At 42.2% G+C, this 15,301-nt stretch overlaps 1 protein-coding gene across 19 annotated transcripts in view; it reads right to left on the reverse strand.

The window, feature by feature from the left end:
- The window catches only part of TENM2 (teneurin transmembrane protein 2), a 1,086,458-nt gene that overhangs the window by 332,972 nt on the left and 738,185 nt on the right, over positions 1–15,301 (reverse strand). For 2 of the 19 annotated variants that reach the window (XM_038149774.1, XM_038149772.1), the window contains exon 1: positions 1,182–11,517. The exons of the other annotated variants lie outside the window; for them this stretch is intronic. In XM_038149774.1, the coding sequence (XP_038005702.1) occupies positions 1,182–1,227 (46 nt within the window). In that variant the 5' untranslated portion in view covers positions 1,228–11,517. Of the gene's footprint in view, positions 1–1,181; positions 11,518–15,301 lie in introns of those variants that run through there. 19 annotated transcript variants of the gene reach the window in all.

Here is a 15,301-nt window from a genome sequence, read left to right on the forward strand (position 1 = left end):
AGCCAGCAAGTGCTCCACTTTGCAAATAACTCTGATCACTACAACAGTATTTGCTTCCTTTCCGAGCCCTAATAATGGTCTAACTCTCCTTGACTGCTTGCTCACTCTTCAGTGAGACAATGAAATTCAGAATATCACTGCTGCTCAGAATCCCTTCCTCCTATTTTGAGTCAGTTTGCTGATACAGATAGCAACTGTAAAATGCAGGGAGAGAAAAAAAGGCACTAAAGCCAGTGATGAACAGAAACAGGCGTCCCAATAGTTAAATATGCCAGCTGTGAATAAAAAGCACTTACTAAAATTATTTTTGCCTTTTGAATCCCTATAAAACCTTAATGTATTTTTATAGAGAATAAAAGGGCACGTTTCCCAAAACCACAAACCCTTTAGGCTATAGAATTTTATATTATCACAAGACTTAAGTTCATGGGCTTTGCCTGATAAATTAGCTCCTCTCAATAACTGTTAAACAGAAAGCCCTTTATTGTAATCCAAGTGCACTTGTGGACAGCACTTTCAGAGTTAACTCCATTTGACAACTGACATAAATCCATTATTCTAATTTGGTGATTGCTTTACTAAACACAGATGCATTTTATGAGTTTTAGTCACGTATTTCATTCAGGATGCTACTTAATCTCAATTTACAAAACATAAACACGAAATAGGTTTTACAGTACATCTAAAAGGGTATAGCTTTTCATCCGACAAAACGCCAGGCAAACAAACCATATTCACCTAGACCTAAACTCAATGCTAGATTTTACCTTACACAATAAATAGTAAATAAGTAAATAATTTTTTTAATTGAGCTGTTGCAATCAAATTGCAGAATGCAAGCTCCCTGAGGGTTCTAAGACTCTAAAGCTTTTCTTACACTGAGATTTCAGCACTGAATTTAACCTTAAGCAAAGTCCAGCTTTCACAAAAGCTGGCTCTCTAATTTATTTTTATACACAGAGAAAAGGGGGGAAAAAACAAGCAGTCATTGTGAATGCAGTGCCCTCAGAACCCCATCCCTAATTCAATTTATAGAACAGACTTTACATCTTAAACAAAAGGAATCTGATACCACACCGATGCTGCCTCTTGCTGCAGTTGCCTGCCTCAGTTACAGAAGGCTGAAATCCGCCGCTCCGACCGAGCACTCCATAAAACATTCGGATTCAGACACTTCTTACCTGCCTCAGTTGAAGGCTTCCTTCCCTTGTTAGCAGTATGAAGCATCCTCCAGCCTTCCCAATCCTTAGCACCGGCCTCGAATTGCACAGCCAAGTCCCTTTTTCGCAAGAAAACGCTTATTGAAAGTGATTAGTTTTTGTTGTCCCTTTTAAGTCCCTCCTGCGGGAAAAAGCCGGGGAGCGATGTGACGCCACCTTTTAATCTTTCGCGAGAGTGAAAAGGCAGAAAAGGAGCGCTCGATCAAACTGAGCTTCACACATGACTAAAACTCGGCGGAGAGGCTGCGAGCTCTGGCTGAAGCACCACTAGGCGTGAGTGTAAGAACAGAGAAGAGGGGAGAGTCAATGAAATGTGACAACGTATGTGCATCAAAGACGGGGAAGAGGGAGAGAACAATGAGAGAGGGATCGCGACAGCAGCGAGGGAAGGAGGGAGAATGAGAATGCGAGGCAGAATAAGCCGGAAGAAAAGAGGAGAGTTTTCGAAGCAAAGAATTCACAGAATAAAGCCAAAGTGTCTGGCAGCTTCTGTTTTTATCTCAGTGAGCATGACATACTGCCTCTCTCATTTAGCAACACATTCTTGTCTCTTCCAGGTTTGAAAACTGAGATAATCACAGTGTGCCTGTTTGCGCCTGACTGGCACACTTGTGTGCAGCGTACCTGAGATGCCCCCCAACCATCTTCTGGAGATGCATTTATGTGCAATTAAGTCCATATATTCATTAGGAGAGACACCTCCCCCCACCCCCAAAAAACCAGGAGCTGCTAATTCCTCCATTAATTTACAATATAGTTTAACTGGCAGATGGAATTCTACTTATAACTACTAACAAACTGCCACTGATAAACAAATGAACTGAACAAATGTTTAATGTTGATAACTGAGTTATCATAGCAACAAAACATATTAGCGCTGATAAATCTGTTTTTAAAAAAGCTATTACAGACACTTAAGTTTATTAATCCTGGAATTTCTAGATGAAGTTGCTCTAAAGTGGTAGAAGAAGAAGAAACTTGACTCAGGAGTAACATTTTTAAAGGAATGCATCAGACATATGTTCATATTTCCAATGTTTTTTTTAGAAATCAGTAACAAGTTTAAGCCCAAGTTACAAATTTAATTTTGAATTTCCATTAGAAGAGATCCACACATTTAGTCCTAATACAAGTAGGGCTCATTTTCATGCAAGATGGGGGTGGGATGTGTGTGGATTGTTTGGGTCTTTGGTTGGTTGGAGGTTTTCTTCCTAGCTACAACACGTAACATTAGGGCAGCTTCTGTGATTTGCTTTGTTCATACCATTTACCTTTACATGGTCAAGGCAAACAGGCTTTATGCCAACTGGCAGTTGGTCAGCAAGCACACAAAGTCCTTGTCTGCAGAACTGACACAAGCCCACAACCACACTAGGATGTACATGGAGCCAACATGAAATAGGAAGAAACCTTAAAAAAGATATATTTTCTTTGCTGCAGCACTCTATTTGGGCTATTGGATCCTACCACGTCAACTGCATTAGGGAAAAGGAAAGAATGTAAAAAATCTGGATCTAGCTCTGGACTGTGCAGGTGAGCGCTCATGCAAGCCACACAGTGCTACATTCTGGCATCTGGGGCTGAAGGTACTCAGGTAGCCTAAAGGAATATTTCAACAGCTTTAAATAACTTAGTATCCTCTTTTGTAAGGGTTTTCCAGTTCCAGAGAGGAGGTTATAAAGATGAATTCACAAATGATTATCTGGGAATCAAGGGTCAGTTCCAACCCTAGGTAATTCCATATCATTATTATACCACAAAACTTGTAAGAATTGATGTTTTTCTATGAATGTTTGCCTCCAGAATCTCACCAAAAACCATCACAGTAAGCTCTGGACAGATGGAATCCAGTTTTCATATGTGTATAGCAACACTTGCAAAACAAATCTTTAAACTTGCAAACCCTAACCTACTGACAAATTTGTGATTGCTTCAGCGTTTCACTTGTTATTTTTTTGTCCCCTGGAGACTGGGAATCCACTGACTGAAATACGAATCCATTAAAATCAGACTCTCACTAACCTTCTTAAGCAGCTTTCATCATGTGAACTTAAAGTTACCATAAGGACAAAAATATTAATGAGAACAATGGGCTTTTAAATCTCTCTGAATGTGTATCAATGCACCACCAGCTGACCCAACACAGGAGCAGTTTGTGTGATGGATCAAGAATTCCTTCATGCTCTGCTGCTGTAAGGAGTCCAATGGATTCCTTACACCATTTTAAAGGCCTCCTGTTTTATGGAAATTGACACCATCTGAAATTTCAAGGGGACAGAAAGATGAGGGAGAAACAGAGATGCATGAGTTCAGTTATTGCATTTTTTTCCCAGAGTATTATTAGTAAATACTCTAAAGGAACTGCCTCACTACCTTTTGAAAAGAAAACAAGCAAAAATAAGTCCCAAGTGCTGTAAGAAGCTCCTCTGCCTACACTTAAAATGAGTAACAGGAACAATTAGGGGAGAGATCTTCCCTGTTTCCCATTCATTTTGTATTTTCTCACCCTTACTTGTAAATTGTTTTTCTCATGCAAGTCTTGATAAGAAGTTTCCACATCTCTTACAATGTACTAGATTATATCCATGACAACAACTTTGAGGAAATACAAACACATGCATACGTACTTCTAGAAGTATTTATTCATTCTCACAGGCCAATCTACAAATTCACAATGGAATCAAATGGCTGCATTTGCATCCAAGGTCAATAAAATACTTGAAAACATATATGCAGCTTGTTTGTTTTCATGAAAGGCATAAGACTGTGTCGCTAAAACCAAGCATGAGCTTACACATTGAAGAAAATAAATTGTTTTCTATAAGAACTGACCTTGTGTTCGAACTAAAAGCATTTGGACACTGAACTGCTTGACTCCTTATAGCTCCAGTGAGCAAGGCAAGTCATTCTCCTATGGAAGTTACTCTATAAATCAGCCACATTTCCATAAGACAGGCAAGGCTTTGATGAACATGAGTGAGAAAACTCTATTTTACTGCTGTTAAATGTGCTTCCACTTAAGCTTCCTCAAGCAGTACTGCAGGAGCAGACCAGCACCACACCAGTGAACATTACAAAATAACTACACACAGAAATGTACTAGCAATGCCATTTTGTGCAGAGATATAAATAGCTGATTTCCAGACCTTTTCTTACACTTTCACCATTACAGGGAAAATAACTAAACCAGAGCTTTCCCCTCAATCTTACCTGAGGAAGCCAGGTTTAAGTTTAATCACAGAAAACCTCTTGGTACCATACTTGTCTACTCTGCTAGAAATCTGGATAGTTCTCCTGTGTGTTTTAGTCCACATGCAAACACACCCTCAGTGACCTCAGACTTCTGGAGGAGCAGAACAATTGTAGAACATTCACGGCTCTGCTGTATTTCAGTGGTGCTGAATCCAGCCCCAGGCCCTGCAAGCCTCTCTCAGGAAAACACAGGGCCTCACATGGGGCATCACACAGCACAGGACGGGGAGAGAAAGTGGCAAATGACTGGGAAAGCAGCCACACCTATCACAGGGACTCCTGGCCAGAAACACTCATTGCAAGTCCTTTGGAGTGGAGGGAAAGGCTCTGGTTATGCAGAAGGGCCAATGACCACTTTCTCTTAGCAATTCTCTTAGCAATATCCTTCTGTATTTTGCATCTAGCAAAAACTTTCTTTGCCAGTTATCTATTCGGGTGGCACAACATTAATTTTTCCAGCCTTTTGGTTTTGTTTCTTCTGTTTCAGACCTGAAGACAGACTGTATCTGAGAGCACCTATTTTTTTTTTTTTTTTTTCAGTTACATCTGTTGGTTTAATAAAACCTAGCACCTTCTTCTCCCAAAACCCTGTTTCAATAATACCTTTGGATCTCTAACACCACAAGCACTATAAAATTATACGGGCACGGTGTGGCCCTTCATCTCTCCCCAGCCTCCATTCCCTAGAATGGATCTGTTCACTGCTCAGAGGGAATACAGGAGGAGCACAAGGGCTAGAAGGAAGGCAGAGCATACAAGAAAATCCCTTGTGTCTTAAATTGCCTAAACTTAACTTCCCAGCACCCAATTTACAATGAGAAATGCAGCTGGTGTGGTAAAAGAAGCATCAGGATCAGACATAATTTTAGTGGTTAGAAGCATAAAATAAAGACCTTGCACAAGCCTAAGCTACAACATCCTGGCAGGGTGAAGAAAAACTGTGATGCTATTGCTGCTATGAATAATAAAACCACTTAAACTCTGCTTTTTGAGCATAACTGAATACATGTGATAACATCATTATAAATTAAAACTGTTTATGACCTCCATTTGGTCCAAACAGTACAACCTTACTCACTATATGCATGGCTGAACAAATTGATCTACAACTGCCTGTGTTACATGATAGAAGGGATAGCCAAGTTCTGAAAAGGAAACAAACAAAACAAAACAAAAAAAAAAACAACCCAGCAAAAGCAGCTTGTAATGACTCATGCAGATTTCTTAATGGCTACTGAAAATAATCTTTGATTCCTATCATTGTCAACTCAGTTAGTGATAATAACTAATACCTAAGTTATTATTTACATAGTTAATTTCTGGTTTTCTCTATTCCATAAAAATAAGTATTAGTATGTTTTGCAACCAATCATTTCATGAATGAATGGAAATCAGTACTTCTATAAATTCTGCTAATGTACTAAAATAGGAGATAATCAGTATGTTCTTGACTATTTGGGTACAAAATTTTCAAAGGACATGTAATTCCACCCCACCCTTGTATTTATTTATAAAACCATAGAGGAATACACATTAAAATGACATTTCAAGAGTCAGACTTCTGTGGCACCAACTTGTTGTCTGCTTCATCATTTCCCTTTAGAATTTTTCTCCAATTATAGTCACATGCTGAGGCCTTTCAAGAATCCTCAGTACCTCAAACAATTCCTGAAGTATCTCCCACAGCAGATTTACATTCTTTAAACCAGCAGTAAACCGATTGCTTTCATCTGTGCCTAAACAGCAGCCAGTTCAGGTGAACCTCCTGTGCCTCAATTAGCATTAGGGATGGAAAGAATAATTTACCTACAAGGTTCAGGTGTGCCTAATTTCTTCCTGCCACAGGCTGAGAGCTCCTCCATGCTCTGTAGGCACGTTCTGCCTGCAAAGACAAAGGCTGGCTTCCAGGAGGGCACTGTGAGGCTCCTAAAGCATGTTCTTCACAACTAGGTAATTTAAGTTCTCTACATGAAATACAAATCTACGCTGAGACAACAGAGCGCACAGCTTCACCAAGTGCACAATTTATGTCAGAGTACAGAGCAACACACTTAGAAACTGAACAAAGCCTAGTTTTACTGCCCGGTCCCCTGAATTAATATGCAACATTCATACCTTAAGTGTACCCTTGAGCACTCTCTGAGCCACAGCTTTGAAGATGTGTTGGTTTCCTGTGCACTAACTTGACCTATATTCAGGCCGACTTCTATTCTGAGATTATTTCTGCTGTGAATTCAATTCCAGCCTCTGTAGACACTGCTTTGCTACACCTATGATACAGATGGCAAAAAGCAGAAGGATGTCAATAAATTAGAAGGCCACTGCTGTCATTGCCTAACAACCAGGGTAATCAAAAAACTCTCCTTTTTTTGTGAGCTGATCTTGACACAAGCACATTTCCTTGAAAATGTGGAAGCACAGAACCAAATCTATAAACCTTTTAAAATTGTTTCCTATTATGTCAGGATCCAAAGATCTGCTGCCCTACTGGAGCCAAGTTTTATCTGTGCCATGAGCCAAGGATGCCAAAAGATGGATGCAAGAGGTGACCAAAAATGGAGGCAAGGAATAACTTTTTATTTTCAGAATGAATACTTTATTAATGAATAACTTTTGATTTTTGATTTTTTTGAGAGTAAAGTTACAATACGAAAACAGAAAAATGGCTCTCTAATACAGGACACCACAGAGGAAGTGAAAAACAGCAACAAAGGTCTTACATTTTTCAAACTTGCTCCTGTTTACTTGTGTCTTGATCCACAATTTTTGTACCAGAACTCCACTTTTCCACTATATTTATAGCACAGAGGTCTCACAGGATTAGGTCTACACCTTATTATTAACACCTGACAATTCATTAACTGCTTCCAGTTGTTTCATGTGATTATCAAGAGGACTTGTGTACCATTACAGAACACCTAAAATTCCACTTTTCTCAAACCAAAACCTACTCACCACAGGAGACAAGAGCTTCTTTTATTAAACACTTCCATGCTGCATCTAGACTACGACTCAAGCCAATGAGTTAATAAGAAGAAGAGGAGGCAGGTTCAGGAAAGTTTGATTTACTCCATTTGGTTTGGTACAGCACATGGACGAAAATTCTGCCAACAAAGGTTGACACAGCATAAAAAGCACCCTTAATTTGGCATTTCCTCAGCTCTCATCAGACACAGGATACTGGGTTTGGCAAACCCATGGTATGAACCACAAAAGCTGTTCCTGCCTTTATCCCTGTCATACCCCTAAGAAAGGGCACACTGAAGCCAAAGGAAATAAAATTGGTAAATGTGAAGTGCTGATTAGAATGTGGAGAACAGCAAGAGCCTGACAGGATTTACCCTTGAGAACTTTAAGATATAGTATTTTAAGTAAATTGTTAAAAAATGAAAGAAGTGTTCAAAAAAGCATATGCATATTAAAAATGCTATAAAAAGTGAGTATGACATTACATTACAGATGATTAAAATGTAAAAAAATATTTAAATGCACATTTTAGGTCTGGTTTTACAATAACTGTTTCACAGTTCTGAAATGCAATCAGATCAGATTATAAATAGCAAGATATGGCTTTTTAGATATATTCATTCTCAAAATTATCAGTAATAAGTAATATACTATATTTAAGAATGATCCCAATTTAATAATAACATTCTTTTTTCCCCCTAGATTTTTTTTTCTTAAGAATATACAGATTTTGATTCCATGGAAACTCAATTGAGACTGTGCCACATCATTCATACAGCTGACTAAGAGCATGGGTGAACTATCTGGCTGTTATTTGAAATGTTCTTCAACTTCATGAAGACAGACTCATTAAAGCAAAAGCTTTCCCACAAACAGTTTCTGACAAAGTGAAAAAGTAATTAACACAAAAAGGAGAGAGAACTATTTTTACTTTTCCTATTTTTCACCCAGCCAGTTTATTACAGGCATTGTCATTTTTGACGTGCTCTCTCCTGTGACGGTCACGGACGCAATTCAAAACTTTGCTTAACAGCCAACGCTCCTTTACAATTACCTCATCCTAACTTATGAAATCTGGGATAAAATGGGACAATTTCAGGTTCGGAATACCTAAAAAAAAATCCCTCTGGAAGCTGCCAGGAATAGATATTAACTACACTATACAACATGACAGAGTCACCACATCCACTTCCCATGAAAGAGGTCATCTTAATGAACACCAAAAGCACAACAATTAAGGGGTACAATTTTATTTAAAAAAAAAAAAAAAAACAACAAAAAATAACCACAACAACAGTCCCAAACACACAACAAACCCAAACAATAAAGCAGACAGGCAATCTGATATTGTTGAATTTGTCTAATAACCTCCATTTCCTCTTTCCTTGAACCTCCTGTTTGCTTTTGTTTTTTTTATTTCTCTCCATTTAAACTGTGCTTGTTGAACTCAATGGAGAAATGCTTGGATCCCTGATGAAATTTTATATAACCTTATTCATTGTAGATTTTTCTGCTGATTAAGGTTTCAAAGTAACTGTAATAATGTAAAGCAATACCACGCAGCTGCTGTTTTGGGGGTTTTTAGCATAAAGGATATGAGTGAAGCCAGACAAAGCATAAATCATAAAGCATAATATCAGCATTCTGTTGCCCTTATCTCTACCATAGCACCTAGTTTTTGTTTCAACTAACAGGTTTGCTGTCAGCCAAATTCACAGACTATTAATTGTCATCAACCAATACACGTTCATGACAAAGAAACAAAATGTGTGAAGAAGCACATAGTACTGTGAATTTCATTTTCAAAACACTTCTCAGTGTGTTAAGAATTAGCTAAACCCATTGTAACATCATAAGTGATGCCTGATCCAAGACCTAAATAGTTCCAACGCATGTTCTGGTATTCACCAGAATGGAAATACTTCTTTATGCTTATCAAGAGGTCCTTTAAGAACAATGAAAGGATGCCATTTAAATACTTTCAACACCTGCTGATGCTTAGGCTCCACAAGATAAAACAAATGTTTACCATAAAGATATCAGGAGGAAACTTTTAATCCCGGATAACCCACTCAACACAAAAGACAGGAGCATTTCTTTTACTTACAGCATTGAAATGACATCTATGGAAAAACAGCAGACAACCTTGCAATTCTGGAGTCTCATACCACCCTCGTGTAACTCTGGCTGCGATGGTGACCCTGAGGCGTTTGGGCTGCACAGAGCAGCTCTGGGGCAGCCCAGGTTCCAGGGTGGAGAGCTGCCGAGTGCCCACACCTGTGGCCCATTAGCTGAGCTCCCTCAGCTGACCCAGAGACCGCAATCACCTCCACTGCAGGGACACCTGGGCAGGGAACCCCGGCCCTTCCCCGCTGCCCAGGTGTGTCCATCAGGAGGCTGCAGGCAGCCCCTGCCTCCCCTCAGCCCCTGCCCAGGCGCACAGCTGTAGGGCAGGGACCCGCAGTGCCACCTCTAGAGCTTTGTCTGAAGGTCTCAAAGCAGCTCACAGAATTAGCCAAACACTCGAGCACTCCGCTGTGTCACACTCTGAGAAAGCTCTTCTTACCGAGATGACTGCTCAGAGGTACCCCAGTGACACACCTCTGCCAGAAGGGTCAGCGGGGAGGCTGAGCCTGCCAAACCAGAGCTGCACACTCACTGACCCTGTAACACAGTTACAAGTTTTGTTATGAGGTGAGATATTTACTGAAACAGCAAATAAGGAGGATGCCACTGCTCGAGCTATTCTGCTGCAAACATAGTGCATCGCCTCGAACCCACTGAGACGGAGTTTAACACTCAGCCGGACAGGTGGCACCCACGCCGAGGGATGGGACACTCGGGGTTTCACTCCGGGACGTTTGTCCCTAATGCAGCACTCGCTTAAGGGTGGGCTCTTGGCAGCCCGAGCCTCTCTCCACACACCGGTGGCGGCACACAGGCACCCAATGCTCCCTCTCCTCCTGCCCGGGGAGAAAAGCGAGAAGACAAATTCTAAGTTTAGCTCTGACTGCGGGATTTTTTTTTATATAATCACAGAGTGGTTTGGGTTGGAAGGGACCTTAAAGATCATCTGATTTCAATCCCCCTTCCGTGGGCAGGCGCACACCTTCCAATCGAGGAGGTTTTTTTTGTTGGTTGGGCAACAACAAACCACCTTTTGGGCAAAAAAAATACCCCACCTTTTACATGAGCCCAAGCCGAACACTTTCAGGTGTTGGTTTTGTGGGGAAAGGGAAGGATCGTTATTGCTTCTTCCCTTTTCCCCTGAAGCTCGGCCCCAGTTGCTCGAGGAGCCTGAGCCCCGAGGGCTGAGCCTCGGCCGGAGCGGAGCCGCTCCCGCTGCCCGCCCTGCCTCGCTCCATTCCTGCCTCGCTCCATCTCCTGCCTCGCTCCATCTCCTGCCGGCACCGTCCGGCGGCCAAAGGGCCCTTGGGGAGCGGGCGGTGCCCAGGGGGGCCATCCCGGGGGGATGCGCGGGCGCTCGGGACGGCACCTGCTTGGCGGGATCCCCGGCCCGGAGTCCGGCACACGGCTCCTCCGGGGAAGCGGAGGGGATGGCCGTCCTGGGCCGGGGGAGAGGCGCGGCAGAGCCCGCGAACGCCCCGGGGCGCTGCCGGGAGCCGCCGCTGCCGCCGAGCGCTGCGGGCAGCACCTGCCGGCCGGCCCTGCGGAGGGACAGCAGAGAGGAGCGGCGTGTGATACAAACCAGAACTGACAGCGGCTGAGCACAGACACAGCTCCAGCCAGAGCAGAGCAGAGATCCTTCGGAAAGCGGTTGCGGCCGCGATGTGCAGTGAATACCTGAGCAGCCCGGCTGGGCTCACCGATCAAAAGGAGATGCCAAAGGGCCAGCACTAATGGCAAGTCTGTCTCGCCACAGTCATCAGCATGACAAGGCTGATGCTGTAGGTGCCTGGAGAAACAGATCTTTTATTTTCTCACAGACCCAGGTAAAAACTATGAGCTTAGCTCATGCATAAAACCCGAAATGAGCACAGCTGATGGCTGCTAGTAATGTGAACAATTAAGGACTATAGTTTTCACTTTAGATTAACAATTTTAAACACAGGATTCCAGGGAGTTTTTAGCTACACTGCTGCTGACTGAAAAAAAAAACAAACAAAAAAACCCCCCAAAACAACAAAAAAACCCCAACCAAACAACAACCAAAACCAAAAAAAAAAACAAGCCATCTTTTACATGAGCCTGAGCTGAACACTTTAAGTTATGATCAAATAAAAAATAAAACCTTATTAAAATTTACTTGTCCCATTAGCAACTTGGTTACAGTTCAGGAAGACCAAAAAAGCCATTAAAAAGGACACAAAAAAAGAGTAGGAAATTGAACAACAGAGGGAGACAGGGACATGCAGAATCAGTACACATTCCAAAGAACAATATGCAAACATGGAAATATTTTTGCTCTGGCTAGAAAGACCACATTCAAGATGTGACTGTTTCAGCCTGAAAGCAAATCAGTTGCTTGGAATCTTAACTCTTAACTTGGAATCTTAACCAGTTCCTCTGTGGTCTCAAAGTACATCAAACTCATCTCCCCAGCTGCATCTTTCACACTTTGGCACACAAATTTCCCAGATCTCAAACGTGCCCCACTGTCCCTGGCACACACTGCTGGGCCACAAAGGGCAGGAGGGAGTGAGCTCTGTACCAGTGCAGAGAGACATTCCCACAGCAGTGCCTACACCTTCCTAGCAAATTGATATTCCAGGTAAGAAAAAAACCCAACAAAACCAAACCTAAAAAAACCAACAGAAAAACCCAGAAGCAAAGAACTCTTCTTGGAAAGGCAGAGATGAGAGCCCTGAGTGACCCTGCCCCTCTCAGTCTGTCTGCACAGGTGACAGATGCTGCCTCCTCCCAGCCCCACGCTCACCAGGGGGAAGGGAGGTTGCATCTATTTCAGTTATTAAGTGGATAATGACTCCATATGCTGTCCTGCAGCCAAGCAACAAATAAAAATCATAATGTACAGGCCAAATAACTTCCTTGGAATCTAGACACATTACTGTGCATAATTCCCTTCTTAATGGTTATAAACAGACCAGAGCAATATACAAAAATAACATCTACACAGAAGCATGATTATAATCAGCTATGTATGACATTTCTGTGCCATTTGGGTTAACTTTCAACAGCATTCTAACAGAGCTTGTCATTTTTCAGGTAATATCTTGCTTCAGTAATTCTATTTCAAAGTAGAAAACAACACCTAAGGTTACAACTACTAATAGAGTTATACTGAAGCCATCCTAAATCCCCCCAAAATATTTTTTTATTTGCAGTAGGGATCCCCCCAAAAAAACACAGGGCTAGTACTGACAATTTATTTCTTCTATGATGTCTAGAAAATAGAATGTAAACAATATTTTTTTATTGTTCTGACAAGTTACGTTGAACTCCTAGGAGTCAGTGTTTTAAAGCACGCAAAATCCATGGCTGAAAAAGAGCCTTGGAGATCAAATCACATCTCAGTTTGAGATTCATTGCTGGGTCTTGGGAAAGACAATTATCTTTGATGTGGTCAATTTTTTCAGTTTATATAATGGTGGTAATGATACCTCACAGGACTCATTTAAGGGTTTAATAACTAATGCTTGCACAAAATTTTCAAGTTGCTAATTATGATTATTTAGCTAAGTGTTAACCTAATGCATATGTAAGGAAACAACATTAATGTATTCCCAAAGATGATTACGATCATAATTATTATTAATGCCACATGGACAAGTGCAATTGTTCCTCACCCCCCCAGGTGTGAGGTGTGTGTGACACACCTGGCAGCAAAGGCAGGGCACCTCAGAAGTCACAACACATGGAAATTACGCTAGAACAGGAAATGCTGGAAGGAAAATATGCTCTCAAGCCCAAGTTTAGAGTCAACCTCGAGCACTCAGGCTTCACTGAGAGTGGCTGGCTTGGCTGTCAGGAAGGGCAGAGCTGGGGTCAAGGGGAAAGGAGCAGCAGCTCCAGCAGAGCTGGCCAAGGAAGGGGCTGCAGCAGCCCTGACCCAGAGGAAGGAGAGAGAAAGCAGCAGGTGAGAATGGGAGGGCACAGGGAGATCTGGGAACAATTCCTTGCCAGTTCTCAGCTAACCCAGAAAACACTGGGAAGAACTGCATTTGGTGCAGTCCTCCTCAAAATAGAGCAAGTTTTATTCCAGCAAATATGAATATATTAGGGAAGAGAATAATTGAGAAGACTTTAGAAGGCTTCAGGAAAAGAAAAATCCTGTAAACAAGATTGAGCAACAAGTCTTTGAAAGAATCCTTTTGTTCCCAGCACAATGCTCCCAAAATCTGCTTCTTCAGAACAGTATTCATTTAAGAAAAAGAAAAAAGAAGAGAGATAAAGGGAAAGCTAAGAACACATTTTAAGGCAAAAGCACTTAAAAACCTTTTTCTTACTCTTCAGATTTTTTGTGCCTAAGCCTGGAGGTACATTGTCCACACCCCGTAACACTGGAGGTTCTCAGGCTCTGCTGCCTGCGTGGCTTTTACTGGGCCAGCACAAACCCTCAAACCCCCACCAACCCTGGCCTGCCAGGTGGGGATGTCACGGTCTCAACTTCACACTGGGAAAACCCCCACACCACCCATTTCCCAGAGGGGTTTTTAGAAAACCCCACTCTGTCTTTGGCCAGGGTGTAGCCCTGCAGAGGAGGGAGGAATGGGCAGAGAAGGCACAGAGTGAGGCTTGTGAGGGGAGGGTGAGAGAAAACCAGGATGGCAGCAGCAGCCCAGGGGAGCAGGGGGAGCTGGAGCCTGGGTGACCCTTCACTCTGAGGGGACTGACTGGCACCGTGGTGTATTTAGGATCAACTTGCCATTGATTAGCTTACGGTGTGTCAGACCAGACAGAAGCTGCAGCAAACTAAGGATTTCTCTAACAAACAAAAGGGACTGTTATTAGCATATCAAACAAAAGCACAGGTTTCATTTCATGAAGCGGTGTAGGTAGAACCCCAGCTGTTCATACCTGCACTTCCTGCTCCTGCAGTGGACTTGCAGTACAGCCCTGAGGCTGTAATGATTATTGTCACCTCTGCTAAAGATTGTTGCCAATCTACCTCTGCCCAGAAAAGCCAAGGCTCATGCTTCAGATTGTCACAGTCAGTCTGACTAGAACTATCAACACTTGAAAGTATTATTATATTCAAAGTATCTCATGACTCCTAAACACAGAATAGCAACAATAAAGAGGAAAAGCAAAGTTCTAGTTTCTAGACCAGTGGCTATAGAAATATACATAAACTAACATTGGTATTCTGACATTCTCCCTGAGCAAATCTGCTTCTCCATCAGTCCTTCCTTGAAATACTCACTCAGCTGGGTACACACAAACTTCTGTGAATCTCAAAGCTCTGAAATGCCTAAAAGCCTCACTAACTCCTTCAAATGAGTAGAGATCAGGTCACTACAGCCAGAAGGGCTCTGCCACAAGCCTGGAATTGCCTGTTCCATCAGGTCTGGCCAGGACAGCCTGCCTGTGTCCTGCTACAGAGCTGGGGCAGGAGGAGGGAGAGGAAAGGAGGAAACTGAGCAGGTGTGAGAGAACAGAGGGTACTGCTACCTGGAGATGCCCAGCTGGCTGGATGGGGTTTTTTATTCCCACATGCCAAAACCCTAAAATGCTGCAAGCTCCACTGAAGTCCACAGGGCTCTAGCAATGTACAATAACTTACAATGTTGTCTTTAAAACGTGAATTTTTCTCTGTTACTAGAACCCATTTATCTTACTATAATGAAGTCTTTACTAGACTAAACTTGTTTCTAAAATCCCCCAAAACCCCTAAAACAGCTTCTGCACCTTTAAGACACACAGCATATTTGTCAAACAAA

Source organism: Motacilla alba, chromosome 13 (assembly GCF_015832195.1).
Source record: "Motacilla alba alba isolate MOTALB_02 chromosome 13, Motacilla_alba_V1.0_pri, whole genome shotgun sequence".
Classification (NCBI taxonomy): Eukaryota; Metazoa; Chordata; class Aves; order Passeriformes; family Motacillidae; genus Motacilla; species Motacilla alba.